The 17,419-nt window shown below is 37.7% G+C and overlaps 2 protein-coding genes across 4 annotated transcripts in view; both read right to left on the bottom strand.

The window, feature by feature from the left end:
• LOC132149008 (zinc finger protein 652-like) overlaps positions 1–11,089 on the bottom strand; it is a 32,036-nt gene extending 20,947 nt beyond the window's left edge. Inside the window, exons 1-4 of one of the 3 annotated variants that reach the window (XM_059557870.1) lie at positions 10,720–11,084; positions 3,105–3,373; positions 1,567–2,783; positions 332–479 (exon numbers count right to left, since the gene is read on the bottom strand). In XM_059557870.1, coding sequence (XP_059413853.1) covers positions 332–479; positions 1,567–2,592 — 1,174 coding nt within the window. In that variant the 5' untranslated portion in view covers positions 2,593–2,783; positions 3,105–3,373; positions 10,720–11,084. Of the gene's footprint in view, positions 1–331; positions 480–1,566; positions 2,784–3,104; positions 3,374–10,610 lie in introns of all 3 variants that reach the window. The other 2 variants (XM_059557871.1, XM_059557872.1) reach the window with 2 other exon arrangements.
• Positions 11,090–13,628: 2,539 nt separating this feature from the next.
• On the bottom strand, positions 13,629–16,625 carry LOC132149007 (prohibitin 1-like). Its single transcript, XM_059557869.1, has 6 exons — positions 16,467–16,625; positions 16,153–16,314; positions 15,841–15,983; positions 15,038–15,154; positions 14,866–14,961; positions 13,629–14,098 (listed from the first exon to the last, which is right to left on the bottom strand). The coding sequence occupies exons 1-6, from the start codon at positions 16,600–16,602 to the stop codon at positions 13,886–13,888; spliced, it is 867 nt and encodes a 288-aa protein (XP_059413852.1). The 5' UTR covers positions 16,603–16,625; the 3' UTR covers positions 13,629–13,885.
• Positions 16,626–17,419: the final 794 nt, after the last annotated feature.

The following is a 17,419-nucleotide window of genomic DNA, read 5'->3' as shown; positions in this document are numbered from 1 at the left end:
GAGAAACAATTATGTTCAATATGTGGAATATATATATATATATATATATATATATATATATATATATATATATATATATATATATATATTTATATATATATATATATATATATATATATATATATATATATATATATATATATATATATATATATATATATATATATATATATTACCTGCATAAACACATTGCATTACACCAAATACACAAAATAATGTTATTTTTAGCAACGTCATATGTCCACTTTAAGAATATATCTCGATGATGAAGATATAAGTGTTCACTCAGGCAGTGCTGAAGTGTGTCTGTGTGCACATTTACTGTACATACCGACCATGTGCTTACGGACATGGGCCATGGTGTAGAATTTCTTCTCACAAATCTCACAGGCAAATTTCTTCTCAGCAAAGCCATGGACAATCTTAATGTGCTCGTGGAGGGACCACAGTTTCTTAAAGGACTTATTACATGAAACACACTGAGATACAAAAAACAGACACACTGTTATACAATGCAAGAATGGCATATTTAGTGGTATATCTACTCAGTCATGAATCAAGTCTCCCTCTGCTGGTCAGGACTGATCTTAACACATTACTAACTTATAATTCACTTCATATTTAAAGTCAGATCTGATATTAATACTGCAGTTATCAATTTATTTGAGAATTTATCTCAGTTGGCTGATATTGGACATTTAATCCGGTTTTTACCTTTGCCACTGAAAACACTAATTATTTAATAATAACACTATTAAATGTAATCCTTAGCAGATCAATATGAAAAATAACTAAAAATAAATATCCATCTTTCATGATGTTGTAATGCCTAAATTCAATATTTAAAATTATTCAGTTTTCGTCTTTTAATAGGTTTAGACAAAATAGTATTTTTTTTAACTACATATGCATTTAGCAGATGATTTTATCCAAAGTCACTTACAATAGAGGAACAATCTGCTGCCTTGTATTTTTTTATATACTGTGAAGCATGTGACTAGAATAGTGCTATTTTAATTCATTTTTACCTTACACAATTTCAGTATTGGTAATTTATTAGCCATTATTGGTGTAAGCCCGAATTTTAACAACAGTGCATCCCTTATTACAATAATCACTACTGAAGAACAAAGTCACACACATCAGTCTTACTTAATAAGCAATGAATATAGAAAAAATGTTAATTTAATTTCATATTTTGGTGTTGCACATACACTACAGTTTAAAAGTTTGGGGTCTGTAAGATTTTTTAATGCTTTTAAAAGAAGAGTCTTATGCTCACCATGGCTACAATTATTTGATCAAAATTACTACAAAAATATTAATATAGTGAAATGATTGATATAGTGAAACTAGAAAACGAACTTTTTAAAATGTATTATTGGGATGACAACACTCAGCCAAACAAAAATTGGTGCAATATCTTGTAGCAGCACCATGGACACACTCCAATCTCATTTCCAACTGAGTCACATCAGGCCTCTGCTTGGACTAATGTCTATTAACAATACTCCTTATTTCCTAAGCATGTGGCTTTTCCATACCAGTTTGGGAAGATCCTCTCACCTGGATGTTCTTCTCGCAGTCTGTCTGCTGGTGAAGAGCCAGTTCACTCTCCAGCACGAACTTCTTGCCGCACTTGTCGCAGATCTGCATGCGTCTGTGCGTCACATTCATGTGCTTCTCCAGGTACCAGCGGGTGTTGAACACACGTGGACATTTTTCACACGCTAGCGTTTCTTTCTCCTCACCCTCTCCCTTGGCTCCTCCTCCTCCAGCGACTGTCGCTCCTAAGGTGGAGGAGGCGGGGCTTTTGGCCTCCTTGGCATGTCTACGCTTTTGGGGCGGGCCCTCTGCATTCTTCCTCCGCCCCCTAGTCGTAACGCCGGGGGTTGCTGTTGTTACGCTCCCAGTTGATGAAGCAGTTACGCGGTGACTCTTTCGCCGTGGCGAAGCAGCCACTTGACCCCTGTGGGCCCGCTGTGCTCTTGTTCGCCGACTGTTATTTTCCTCTTCCTCCTCATCCAAATCCTCCTCAGCACTGAAGTCATCTTCAACACTGTCATCTTCGTCTTCTTCCTCCTCCTCGTCGTCCTCTTCCTCCTCATCTTCTTCTTCCTCCTCCTCCTCATCCTCACTATTGCTCTTGTCTTCTCCTGCAGTGTTTGCATTTGCTGCATCATCTCCTTTGGACACGTGCAGGGTCTGGTTATTGAGGTTGACTTCTACGATGATCTGTCCTCGTTTGAATTCGTCCTCCGCCCCGGCTCCCTCTTCAGCTTCAGAATCTTCCGACATCCCTCCATTGCCGCTCTTTGTCGCAGCTGCTTCGGCCTCTTCCCGGTAAAATGGTTGAGTCGGGGCAGAAAGGGGATTAAGGTCTGAGGGCAAATGCGACTCTGGTCTTGTAGCCATCGTGTTGTCAATGACCACCGAGTATGATTTGGCCGCAGCTTCTCGCTTGAACAGTTTTGCATCAGGAGCAGAGGTGTTGTGGAAGTATGTTTGGGAGGATCGAGTCATTTGCTCCTCCTCTTGAGACATCGTCTCTGGGCCGGACACCTCGTCCTTCAGTGTCTGGCAGGACTTCATCGACAGCCGATCGCTCAGTTAAATTGGAGTGTTTCCTTCTTTATGTTTGAGAATAACCACCGTTTCCTGTCAAGGGCGATACAGGAGGCAATGTACCCCTCCTCTCCAATGAATGAGAGGAGGGCAAGAGAGCGTAAAGGAGGAGAGATGAGGAGAGACGCTTTAACCTAGCCCTAACCGAGCCTCCATTACTTTCACAAGGGCATGAAAGAGAAACAAAGCAAATGAGAAAAGAAGATGAAGAACAAGAATTAAGAATTATAGTGTGATTATCAGATTATAAAAGTCTTTGATTTAACTGAATGAATGCATGCATTTTTCAGAGTCAAGCGCAGCACTTCTATCACACACGAGCAGCTCATGATCCAGTATAATAATATTGTTATTGCAAAATTGTTATGATGATGTTGATATATCATTATAATTTTTTTGTCTCTATATTGTAAAAGCAAGCACAGCAAACCTTTCCCAAACTCATGTAGTCTTAAAATGTTTCACCTCAAAGTACTCACATGAAATCGGTCTCACTGTGCAACTACTCGCACATTTTATCTCCCGCTCCACATGAAACTTGACTTTAGATCCAAACTTCAGTCTCTCAACAGCATCTTGGTTTCACTTGAAAAGACAATAACGGCACCTCATCTGCAATCTCTGCTGATTCAGCCACAAATCCCCTCTGTCAGTGATGTGACGGCGTCTCCGTGCCGTTGAACTCAGCGCTTAGATCTCGCAGTCATTACCAGCTGCTCCGAATCAGCACCCCGCAGCCAGATGCTACCTGAAAGAGATCAAGAAACAATGTGAGAGGTTGCGAAAGGAATGAAAGACAACTGAACGCAATTATATCAGGTGTCAGCTAAGATGTCACATTTAATTCAGTACATCAAAGCAGATAAATGAACCACAACTACCATTGAAACAAGAGCAGTGTGTCATCAAACACAGATATTCAAGAATGAGTACAATAGTGCTTTATAACAAAGAGTATAACAACACCTCTATAATTATAGTCATCACCATGACTGTTACCCGATAAAACCTTCTGGTCTTCAAATCAGGTGCCATACATCCTTTATGTGTGTGTGTGTGTGTGTGTGTGTGTGTGTGTGTGTGAGAGAGAGAGAGAAAGCAAGAGAATAAGAGGGGGAAAAAGAAAGAAACGAAACTGCAGCCTGGTTAAGGTGTAGACATCTAGAATCTCACTACTAATCAGATACACACACCAAACCACAAGCGTTTCGTTTCTCAGCGTAAGTGTGTGTGAGCAGCTCAAAATTAAACCACAATATGTTAAGTACAGAAAACACACTGACACAAAGGGGAAGAAAACCTCACCTATTTTCATATTCTGTACATATATTTTTTAATATTGACTAATGTGGGGTAATCTGGCAAACTTCACTACTGCAACATGTCACGACAAGTCACTCATCCGTGCTAAGGCTGCCGGCACCAGTGTTGCTATGTGGTTGCTGGGGTGTTGCTTATTTGCCAAGCAGGCCTGTAGTGATTATTTGATCTGATCATGAATGTTTAACTGCGATTACTGTGAACTTTAAATTCCAGTCCCATATTGCTATCCAACAGTTAAAAGCACACTCGAGCCTCTTTCTCTCTGGTGCAGTCGTGCAGAACGAGGGCAAGTGAAAGTGAATATTTTAGGACAGAAATATGTTATTACTGCATAAAATAACAATATTCTTAATTATTAAAAAATACTAGGCGGACTTATGAGGAACCAAGCAAATATAGTAATAGTGTTAGTAATTCCTTAGCAAGAGCCATTTTATTTATATATATATATATATATATATACATATAGAGAGAGAGAGAGAGGTCATATATTAATTATATATATTTTTAAATAATGGTTCTTGCTTGTGCTTTGATTTTGAACAAACCCCTATAAAAAATTATACATAATTAAACAAATTATCAATCTGTAAATATATGATAAGAACATATATAAATAAATAATTTAAATGTGAACAAATGACAAAAGAGAAACGAGACTAATTACAAAAAAAAAATTAACTCTAACTGTTTGAGGCATTTATCCTTGATCTGTATGTCATTCACTCAACAGAGGGACTGATTCAACTGACAATTCAGACAGTTACACACTCATGAACCCAAACCAGACCACAAGTTTCACTGTGAATGATTTGAAATGGGTGATGGGACGGAGTGTGTGCGCTCAAGGAATGATGTTCCCCAGTCAGTGGCTCCTTTATGTGCCAATAAATTGAGATCAGATATCAGAGTGACCCTGTTAATTCACCAAATGAAAACACAAGACCCCACATTACATGCTGACTCATCACAATCAAAAACAACACCACCTAAACAAAAAGTAAACGGCAGCCACAAACAGGAAAAATAGCTCTGTTTTTGCACTCTACTGTTAACGGCCTCAACCTTGACTTCCTGGCTCTATGTGAACATCTCTGTTCTGTTAAAGTGTATGTGCGCCAGTCATCGTCTGCGTGAGCTGAACAAATGTTTCTGTGAAATATACATGGCTCAACAAAACCTGCATTGTACAAGCATTGACTGTGCACAACATGCATTGCATGATAAAATCTAAAGCCTTGTGACTACTAAGATAACTGTCTAATCAAAGTGAAGCATGCCACATCTGTGAAAGGACCAACAGCGTGACTCACATTAACCCGCCACTTTAAGCCATTGTGGGAGAGCATACCTACAATTTATCAAAGAATTTTACTTTGCAAGATGCATCTTACAAACTATTGGAGACCTGAGAGCTGCACAGATGCAAATGTTCAATTTTGGATTGAGAAAGATCACAAGCGCTTTTGTCTCATCGAGGTGTGAGCGAACATCTATAAAAGAAAGTATCCAGCGGCAGCAGGAAAAGATGTCTGACACAGTGTACACACACATATATACATATATACATATATATATATATATATATATATATATACAGAAGCAGCGTTTGAATGATGAAAAGTGAAAAAAGAAACAGTTATGCCAGTTAAAACAGAAATTTGAAGGGCATAACGTTTTAACGTATAACCTACAGATTTAGGACAGATAAGCCTACTTTACAACCCATTAAAGTGATAGTTCAGGAAGAAAATGACAATTCTGTCATCAATTAATCAACTTCATGTCATGCTAAACCGTCAAATGTCAAATGTTGTTTTAAACCCTATTTGTTTTCTCTGTACTGAAAAAAAAGAAAGAAAAAATGTGCCTCAGAATAAAAAACAGAACAGTCACACAGGTTTGAACAACATAAACTTGAGTTGAACTGTCTCTTTAAGGCAGATATCACCATATTCATTTACTAAAATGTTCAAACAAAACAATTATTATAAATGTAATAAATGGATTCAACTGGTCTAATATAAATCTGTAACACTGGCTTGGAAAGTAAATTCACCTCATTTATTTTCTAAATGCATGATGTTGATCTTATGGTGAACAGTTCATTCACGCATGTTTCCTTTTTCTTTAACTCTGCTTTGACTTTTAATCAAAATGTCATAACTCAAACTTCCAGTGAAATTTCCTTCTGGTAAAGTATGTCTTCTCTAAACATTTAGTCTGATTAAACGCCACCATCTTCTTACAATCAATTGCAAGCTCACATTCAGATCTGCCTCCATTCAATCAACAACTGATACATAGAACCAACTTCCTATCCTGTATTTTATTCATTTTCAACAATCTTTTTCACTTGAATGCATGTCACAATATTGAAAAAAAGATCTGTCACTACTTCCATCATGACTGTGAAAGAACCAGTTCATAAGAGTTTTTTCTTTATGAATCAGGTTAATGATTGTTTTTGCAGACAGAAATAGAAAAAAAAGGTTTGTGTAGGATTATTAAATTGTTTTGTAGTCTTCATCTCAATTCATGCAGCAAATAACTCGGGCTTCAATGTCTTCAGCTTTGGATAAGTGGTCAACTGATATATTGCCAAGGCATTGGCCGATTTTGACTGCACCGAGAAAGGCAGCGTCTAAGCGCACACAGCTCACATTCTCCCGCTTGTTCGCTTACAGTTCTGTCAACAGTTCTGTCTAATATGGATAGAAGTCTGTCTAATAATCCGATAGAACAGTTAAACAAAGGAATAATATATATATATATATATATATATATATAAAGCAAATATGCATTTATATCATTTTAACAAATTTTTGAATGCCTAATGAACATTTAATATCACAAACTTTGCAAACTTAAGTCGAATCTAGCTGTGAGATCTTGTGAATCGTTTGAACTGAATGCTTTAGACTTTGAACTCATGATTTTAAATTATGCTGGACTTTATGCATTTGCCCACTGTCATATTCATTTCATATTCACTGTGTGTTGTATGTAAAATGAGGGTTACCCTGGCTTTATTTGAAAAATATGATTCCCAATGCACACAAACTTCCCAGAATATTGAGTGCCCTGTTGGTTACAGTGTTTACTTCCTTTTTAATTATAATTTTATTAAATATTTATTTATTTGTGAAAAATACTTTGTCATCTAAAGTACAAGTATGTTTATTTTACACATTTATTGTTTAATCCATTGTCAAATGATTAAAAATTCTATTAAATAATATTATTATTATTCTATTAGATATTAAATATTAATTCAAATTTTAAAAAAATTATATCGGCTATCGGCCCTCTGCTTTCCAAGATATCGGTATCGGCAATCAAAAAAACAATATTGGTCGACCGCTACTTTGGATTCAGAATAACAAGGTTTGATTCCTGCTTGTGCTTTGTTTACAGAAACTAAATGGAGCAAAACCTAGAAAAATCGAGTGAAAGACTATTCAACTACGTTTAAAAACCATGCATGTTAACTATTGAGGATGACGCAACTCCCCCTAAATCATGCAACTCTCCTGCAGTGACATTATACATCGCCGAAACGGCCACACATACACACATAAAACTACCCACACAAATAAAACCCTATACACATAAACAAACGCCCACACATATACAATTATACATGCACAAACACATACCCACACAGATACAGCCATATACACACACCTCCACCTTTCTTCCTGTGCGCTTTGAAACTTTCTGAGAATTGGAGAGCGCAGTGTATGTGACCACATGATGGGTGCATAAGGGGTCACACATCTGAGAGTGTATGCGTTGGAGTCATAGGAAAGTAGCTGGCATATATAACACCTATTACTGTACATATATTTTAAAGACTGACCCGGCACAGTTTCCACTCTGTGCAAATTCAGTTTTGTGTTTTAAATCAGATTGAAATCATCACTTTAAAATACCAAACAATGCACTGCATTCATATTAAAGTTAATTCTTTGCTAAAGATCTGCGAAAAGCTAGTTAAAACAGCTTCATGAGTCTTGAGTTGAGTGCACCTGTCAGAAGGATGCCAGAAACATAGATTCTCATGCTCCTCGGGTTCTACAACACAGCGTCTAACACATCGAAGGAGGAAATGAAGGAAAAAAGCTTGACTCATTTACACAAGAATGCAAGATGCATGTGTTTGCATCTCTACACGTCTGTCAATGTCTGCAGCCACTTACAGGTCTAGAAGAGTATGCATGCTCTTGTGCAATACAGAAGAAGAAAAGGAGAGGGGAAATTGAATGTGAAAGTGTGAAGACAATATCAAACTATTAATTTTTCTTGTTTCAAGACCAACTGAAGTGCAACTGAAGTTTCGCAATGCCTCAGGCCTCACCTCTCATCATGGTGAGCAAGTAGGTGGATGATAATGGTGACTAAACCCGGGTTTCCTCATAAAAAGCAAGCTGCTTTGATGTGGGTGAAAAATACACAATCAAAATCTCTACAATCAATGACATTACTCATTTTCATCTCTAAAATCTTGATCAACTCAACTGTGACTCCTCCAAGGAATGAGGATCATGAATGTGACTCCATAATCCTCGTCCAATCGATAGCAAAAAATTGTTTTACTCATTCAATAACAAAACCCCTTTAATCTCTTCAGTTGATATTGCAGAGAAAAAATGAGCTTTCAAGCTGTGATCATAAGGTGGATTTAGTGCTTAGGAAATGCTTTCTAGAAGCTACAGCCAATGACTTCATGACTGATTTATGTAGGTTTTACATTCAAATGACTGAAAGTGAAACTTCCAACAACTAACAATAAAAATAAAAAAAAATGCACTTTTGTGATTTTTTTTTTTTTTTGCTCTTCACTTTTCCCGGACTCCAACTTCTCTGACTTGATGGCCTTGTACTTAATTTGTATAGTGGCGGACCACTGATAATCTGACTACTTATTCAATCGAAAGAGGTCAACCATGACAGTACTGTGAATCCACAATATGACTTTCATTCAGACAAGGGCCGTTGGGTTCATTGAGTGCTGTTATGCAACTGTATCAACCACAAGCAAGCTGAGTCACTTTATTTTTTTCAGATGCTCTTAAACTAACCCACCAACAGAAGAGCCTTTATTACAGGTCACCCTACAGCAGATGATGAATGGCCCAGGGAGAGAATCAGGTGCAAATTAGTGACATCTTCAAGCCTGAATGAAATGAAAATTAGCCTTATTTCTTATCTAAATGCATGTTATAAATCTTATTGTGAATGATTCATGCATATGTTTTATTTATTTAAAAAAAAGATTTTTCCCCCCCAATCATTTAGTCTAAATGAACCCTGTCCCTGCAAGACCACATATACAAAAACTTTCAATTTAAGAGAGGTTCTGTGCAATTTATATCTTTATCTTTAACAATTTTATTTCAGTAGCAGATGGGCCATGAATAAAAGTTATATTCCTATGATGATACACATTGCAGCCTGAATGTGTCAATGAATCGTTATGACGACAGAATCATAAAAAAATATGTATCACAATAAAAAAAAAAGTTAAGGTAAAAACATTGTGGACAAATCTAATACTGGTTAAACGTGATATTTCTTAACTGAAATGCTTCTTCAGATAAACACAGATTTATGTTTCTGAAACACCTTGATTTGTGGGTGTCATAGGACATTTTGAATTACACAAGCTCTGGAGAAAATCTCTTTGCCCATTAAGTTGGTGAGACTTCATAGCAGCTTGGGGACTGGATAAAAGGGAAGAGGAGGGAACCCTCACAAAAAATAATGAGCTTATCGAAGCTTTCTGGCTTGTCAGGCACACAAATGCATCAATGCAGTTCCAGACTACGTTTAAAGGGAAAGGGAGCAAAACATATTTTAATAAAGAGACAAAACAGCAAAATTCCTTCGCCCCCTACTCTTAAAATCGGCGCTAGCAGCTCGAGCTAACGCCGCAGTTTGAGAAGGGCCTAGCGCACGCATCCACAACACACCTCCAAACTCCATCACGTCCAACCAAAAAACGAGGATAAATACTGGTATACAGCGCAATTGGGCCAGCATATACTGCCAGAACAGTTAGAAAAAGCAGCAAAGGGTGTGCGGCAACTCATTGGCAATGAGTAACTTTTTTGGGAAAGCGACGCAAAGAAAGGGTTAAACAGAAGGAAACATTGGTTGGTCGGGACGGCAGGCGTACAGGCCCATCGGCTAGCAGAGCTAACATCCCGAGTGCATGTACACACAGCTGCGTGCAACGGACTCCAGCTACGACAGGATCCGCTTTTGCAAAATTGTTAAATGCGATTGCAAAACCCCCCAAATCAAGGTGATTTCAATCGACCTGCCTTGCAAAGCGCGCGCAGCGACAATAAGACTTTTTCACCCTATGGCTCATAGCAAGCTAAGTTAACATTCTCGACTTTCACTTCTTACATCCACAAACCGCCCAGATTTATACTCCTTCAGAGATTTTTCTCATTCATACAGACATGCATTCGCGGTCTACGAGCAGAAGTTGCAGAAGACTCTCAATGCATGTGTATGCAAAACAGCATTAGGCAAGAAAACCGTAACAATATTTGACGATTCCTTTTCTTTGCGAACAAAAACGAAACTACATATTGACCGGTGAAAATAAGTGTTGTAGTGCATTGATCGTCACGATGAGAGCATCATACCTTGGCAGATGTGCGAGGGATGGTTTCTATGCATGCGGCGAACAACTGTCTGTCATCGCCGTGAATAAACGCAAATGCAGAAATTAACTTGTAGCAAAAGACTACTCACCCGAGACACGAGCGCCCTCTCCCTCATACCGTCCACCTCAAGTTGTGCAGCGATCCGATAAAACACAAATCTACAAAAAACAACAACACACTTGCTTTGGATAAACTGGTCCTCGCGAACAGCGTGCAGTCGCATGCACGCGCGGACGAACTATCACAAATCGCTCTGGTTTGCTTCTAGACTGTCCAAGCCCAGCGCTGTTCTGCTTTACAAGCCATCGCTACGTGGCTGCTAGGTCTCGCGCATCAACCATCCTCCGAGTTCACCCGAGGCTCTCGAGCCGCCGCTGTCTGCTCTGGAGAAAGCGCGCGTGGCGTCGGTTTTTTTCTTCTTCCCGTCCTCAAAGAGCGAGACCAGACAGTGTTCAGTGCGCGCGCCTGTCTTCCTCCCTGCGGCGAACCACCTCAATAAAAGTGACTTTTTCACTTGATGGACCGTTTGCCACGTTCTTTTGATTTGTTTTCTTAACCATCACCACACCGGTCCAGGCCTAGTGTGAACTGACAACTTTCAGTTGGACACTCTTAAAAACAAAAGTAATTTAATGGCATTTATGGCTCCTTGAATAATTTTAACATCCATTGAAACTTTCCAATGCACAAATGGTTCTTTATACTGGAAAAAGGTTCTTCAGGTTATTAAAATATTAACACTTAATTAAAAAAAAAAAAATTGGTAAAGAACTCTTCACTGAAAGGTTATTTGGGGACCCAAAAATGAATCCTGTAGCATTGCTGTGAAAAGCATTTAGATACCTTTATTTTAAAAGTGTAGAAATGTGGTTTCCTTATTTAGTCTACTAGATTCTGGATCAAACTGGCAGTCTTATAAAACATAAGACTTAAAAAAAAGGTGTGTAAACAGTACAACAAAGTAAAAGCCTTTATTTGCCTTATGCATGTTTTATCTCTCCATGGCCAAGCACCAGTCTGATTTAACTTTTTGAGATATCTCCGCTCAAATGATCAGCTGAGTCTGATGGTTCCTGAAAAGTAAAGGTTATAGAGCTTTTTCAGCTAGACTCTCGAATAAGCTTCTGTTGTCTTTAAGAACAGGGCTGCATTTCCCAAAAGGATCATAAGCCTAAGTTTGACAGTAGAGAACCATTGTTACCATGGAGCTATGATCAACTTAGGTTTACAATGCTTTTGGGAAATGCAGCTCAGGACAGGCATTGAGCTCTCTTGAGCTCAAATGGTAGAGTATGGATTTGAGAAAAGAAGTTAAGTTTTAGGGGAAAATTCTGTCATCATTTCCTCATTCTCATGTTGTTACAAACCCACAAGACCTCAGATCAACTTTGAAACACAAATGAAGACATTTTTATGAAAAAAAAAGAGATTTCCATCCCTCTATTAAAAGTGCTCTATGCATGTGCATTGCTCAGGGTTGTGTGAATAAAAGCCTAAATTAAATCAGTACATCATATACAGCAAACATATCTCTTTAGAAAACTTTAATTTAAACCTCTCAGTTAATACAGATTTATTTGCTGATCTCTTTATGACGTTTTTGAAGCATCATTGTGTAACACATTTCACAATTCAATTTTTTTTAGTTTTGGCACATTTATCATGTAGCAGAGAATGGCTATTATCACCTGTGGCACAAAGCTGTTCTGATATTCAGTATTCAGTAATTGCACTCTATGATACTTAAATATTCAATTCAAATGTTCTGTGGGAGTGTTTGGCCTTCCGAGCAAAGGAGGACATGAGAAAATCAATGATATCTGAGTACATTAAGAAAATGCATTGTTCAACAAAAGTATATTGTATTTACATAAAACTGTAGTTTATTCAAACTCTAAATCATGCGGCATGTCTTAGATAAATATTTGTCTTGTAGGTACCTATAAAAGTATTTTGAGCACAAGTGTAAAACAGGAAAGAAACATCAACATCCTGTGTGTGAAGACTTCTGTCTGTAAAGTCTTAAAATAGTAAATACTATTATTTCCACACTTGACTTCTCTATTTAATGTGTTTCTTTCTTCTCTTCTCATATGCAGTACTCGTGCAGCAGGAATATAGATATTCACAACAGAATCACTCATCCGTGTGTATGCTGTACTCCTGCAGTGAAGTTAATGTCTGGCTTAAAGCTCTCCAGATTCATTTAAATTCACATTGAAGCTTGCATCGTCACATTTTTTATTTAAAAACCAAAGCTGCTTCTACTCAATTACAAGCATTTCTTTATGTTTAAGTCACAGAATTCTGTACACAAAGAGAAAGAAATAAGTGGAAAAAGAAAATGACAAAAAAGAGGGGATGAGAAAAATGTTTTAAATTATTTAAAAATATATGTTAGAATAACTACAATTAATCTATTACTTGCATTAAACTCAATATAAACATTTAGTCACTTTGTCTTCCATGGTCTGACACTTCACTCACTCACCTTTTTTTTTTTTTCATAAGCTTTTTTTATATAATAAAAAAAAGCACTGTTGCCCTCTAGTGGACACTAAAATGCATGTTTGACCTCTGAAGTGTGCTTCACAAAAGATGAGGAAAAAAGTAGTCTGTATAACATTATAAAATAATTTTAGATGAGTCTACAAATTATTATAATGGATTGCTATAATAAGGAGAGACCTTCGTCTGTATTTAGATTTAGTATAAATGAATAATCTTTATTGATTGTTTTATCCATTCACCACTTGTGTTACAAGGGTGTTCCTTCTGCCACATACAATAACAAAACATTCAAACCAAAAAACAACACAGTCGTTCTTGCAGAGGGTGAGACTGATGTCAATCATCCAGCACTCACGGATGCACGATTTAATTTAGCTTTGCAAGGTATTTAAGGTCAATTTCTGTGTATGGACAATTAAACTGAAAAGGCTTAAGGGTTTCAAACAATATTAACTCTCATTGAGCCAAGGAAAGCATTTCCAAATTCAAATATAGAGACTCTTCCCCTTGGTTCCCCTTCACTCATTCCAACTGCTGAAAGCACCTTGTGGAGGTCCATACTTTAAAGAGAGCAAGACAACTCTCGGACTAAAGAGAAAAAAAAAACCAAGCTATCTTTGTCTCTTAAAAATCTGCCTATAAGCTGACTAGATAGTTTCATGGGTTCTACAGACATTATCAGTTCCGAAAGTAGCCAAACTTAGAGCAGAAGAAGTGAAGTGTGTGTGTGTCTAGTTTCCCTATCACTGTGGTATCTGAAAGAGCACTCCCTGTCCAGATGGGAGGTAGGTAACACTGCGAGAGCGGCTGAGCTGGAAGGCGATGTCCTCCGCTGCCTCCAGCTTCCTCAGCTCCACCAGGCCATCACCAGCTTCTTGCAGAGAGTTAGCGATCAACAGCGCAGCCTGGGAGTCTCCTTCAGCTGAAATAATGGCTGCCTGCTTCTGCTGCTCTGCCTGGGAGACACATACAGAGAGAATGTTAAATCACCTGTTGCTTATGGACATATAAAACAGTATTTCTCAATTTTATATGTAAGGGGAAAAAAAAAAATTATATTATGGCAACATCCACACAAAGCCAGAGTTTTCCTTATTGAATCATTTTTTCTTTCTTTTTTTTTAATTACTTTTAAAATGTATAATTTATTTCTACAAAATTGAAAATTATAATTATTATATAAATATAAACAATTAATACTGTTCAAAAGTTTTTTTTAATTTTATTTAAGAAACATCATTCAACAAGGAAGCATTAAACTGATCAAAATTGACATTTATAATGTTACAAAAGATCTTAGAAAGAAGAACTTTCTATTCAAAGAATCCTGGAAAAAATGTATCAACTTTTGTTTTTATTTTAACATTGACAATAATAAGACATATGAGCACAACATCAGCATATTAGAATGATTCATGAAGGATCATGTGAAGTAGCGGCTGCTCAAAAAGTATTTTGGTAACTGATTAGAAATTTTCCACCATGCAAAATGCACATTTTATTTAGTATATGCTTTTGGTATTTGATTGTGTGCATCACTTACAACAGTAAGAGTCAGATTATTATTCTTACAGTTCCACTTAAACCATATAAATACTGCTGTACCGAATAGGTTTGTTAACTAAGTGAGAGTAACTCTGTTTTAAATAATCATTATGTTATCATTATACTCTCTTTTGGGGAATGTTCGCTTTGGCAATATTACATTTTGAGGCTTTCTTACCTTCTCTACAACAAATCTGGCTCTCTCAGCATCCTGCTGTGCAACCTGCTTCATCTCGACAGCCTCTGTGAACTCCTTGCCAAATGTCAGATGTGTCTGAGGGGAGGGAAAATACTACAGTGAGGCACGAGGGTGGAGAAAAACAGAAAGAGAGAAAAGCAGTAGCCTTTACCAGGGAGACGTCATCAAGAATGAGGCCGAAGGTGGATGCTCTTTCTGTCAGATCCTCACTGACCTGCCTGGACACATGCTCTCTCTGAGTGATGAGCTCACCCGCATCAAAACGGGCCTGCCGAAAAAGGAAAATAAAACTGCATTGAATCCATTTAAGTTTTCTGTTTCATTTCCTTTCCTGTATATGTTGCCCAAAACCCAGCCCTGTATACACTTAGCGGAAACTAGAGATTATGATTTATCAAGTTTGAAATATGGATATTTTTCATACACAAACACATTGATTCGCTTCAGAAGGCCTTTATTAACCCCCCAGAGCCGTAAAAAGAACTTTTTATAATGGACGGACACACTTTATTAGAATCTCAACAGCCATTCACTGCCTAGGAAGACTTGAGGGTGAGTAAATCATGGGGTCATTTTCATTTTTGGGTGAACTACACCGTTAATAGGAGTTTGTACATGAAACTAAAACAAAAAAAATCTATTCTTTTAACAAATTTACCATCAATATGATGCTGCATAAATTGCATCCGACATGTTTACTTACTGAATGCACTATCATTATGGTCAACGTAAATTGCAATGCTTAATTTTTTTGTGAAAAGTGTGATACATTTTTTTCAAGATTATTTGAAAAGAAAGTTCAAAAGAACAACATTTATTTGAAATACCAATATTTCGTCACATTATAAATTGTACAGTTAAATCGTTTCTTGCTGAATAAACACAAACACAAATTCTTACTAGCCCTTTGAAGGACAGTTACCATGTTTTCATAGCGTTATGTGTGATACTCACCACTACAGCCTTCAGGACCTCAGTGGTGATGGAGGGCAGCACTCTCTCATCATAGTCCTCTCCGATGCTGGTGAAAATCCGCGGCAGCTGTGTAGCAACTGGTCGGAAAAGGATTCGCAGCGTGATGTTGACATTCTGCAAATCTGAGAGGGACAAAGACAGACCATTAAGCAGTTTTATTAGAAAAGTTTTATTAGTAAAGGCAAAAGAATGAGCATATTGGGATGCAGAGACAGAATGATATAGACATTAAAGAATAAATGAAGAACAGACAGAAAAAGTAAGAGAAACAAAAACTGAGGAATGACGTACCTTTGCTACCAGTGATGACAGGCACATTGCGTGGACGGGACCTACAGTCGAAGATGATTGGCTTCTGCACCCAGGGAATTAGGAAGTGAGTGCCCTCCCCAACAACAGCTTCCTGAACACCTCGAAACCTGTCGAAGATGACCGCCCTGTGTCCTGCATCCACTGCATTGAAAACACACACAGACTGAGACAACAAGCTCTTCAAACCTGGCAAATAAACACCTGACTACTACATATAATAACTTAGTAAACGCAAAACAGTTAAACCACTTTTTTCTAAGGTACATTACAAATTAATGCAGCACTGTACTTACCATTGAAAAGTGCAGAGTTTACTACACCTCCTCCTATGGCCAAGGCCAATCCCAGCTTTCCAATGGACTCAAAGAGCTTTGCCATGGCAGCAATGTGACAGTCCTGGTGAAAGAAGTGTATATTCATCTTAAGCATTTCATTATGGCCTCACTCATGAATGTAAAATCCCCAAATTAAATCACTGTGCTCAGTTAGCCTCGACTAACTAAGCAGTAACACTGCATGAATGAAACGTGCTAACCTAAAAATTAAGAGTTATTACAATAATCCTGTTTATTTAATTAGTCTGCTACACGCTAATACTGCAACTAACATTAGTCCCGCTGCTTTCCCATTAAGAAGCGCTAATCATGCTTGTTTCTCTTCCAATACGCCACATTATTATTATTAATGGCCTTTATGTAAAGTAAATAAACACCAAATCCATGTTAAAAATACCGTTAGTCTTTAACAACGTGATCACTCACCCGCTGAGCTGATAGATCACAGTGACCTCCACCGGAGCCTGCCTAAGAAACACATGAGAAGGGGACGTCTGAGCATGCGCAGGAACCTTCAACACAGGCTTCTCTGATTGGAGAGAGGGACACAGACGGGAACGCCCATGTGAGTACCGATATCTTTTATTGGTTTACGTCGGCTCGTCGCTTTAGAATGAGCCCTGGGCTCAAACAGAGGCTGTGTTCGAAATCGCATACTTGCTTACTGCTTACTGCCCAGTACACAGTGCATACTGCCTGCTGTTTTAAAGGAGTTGTATTAATGCTTTTTCAACTTTATTTAGTCTGTAATGTTGCTGTTTGAGCATTAAAAAGATCTGCAAAGTTACAAAGCTCAAAGTCCACTTCAAAAGGCGTTTTTTAATTTAACAGAAATGTTTTTTTCAAAAACTACAACGAACGACTTGTTTGGACTACAACGCATAGGACTATTTTCCGGGATTTGTGATTAG

Source organism: Carassius carassius, chromosome 9 (assembly GCF_963082965.1).
Source record: "Carassius carassius chromosome 9, fCarCar2.1, whole genome shotgun sequence".
Classification (NCBI taxonomy): Eukaryota; Metazoa; Chordata; class Actinopteri; order Cypriniformes; family Cyprinidae; genus Carassius; species Carassius carassius.
The sequence above is the reverse complement of the archived record's forward strand: the minus strand, read 5'-3'. Positions and strand labels throughout refer to the sequence as shown.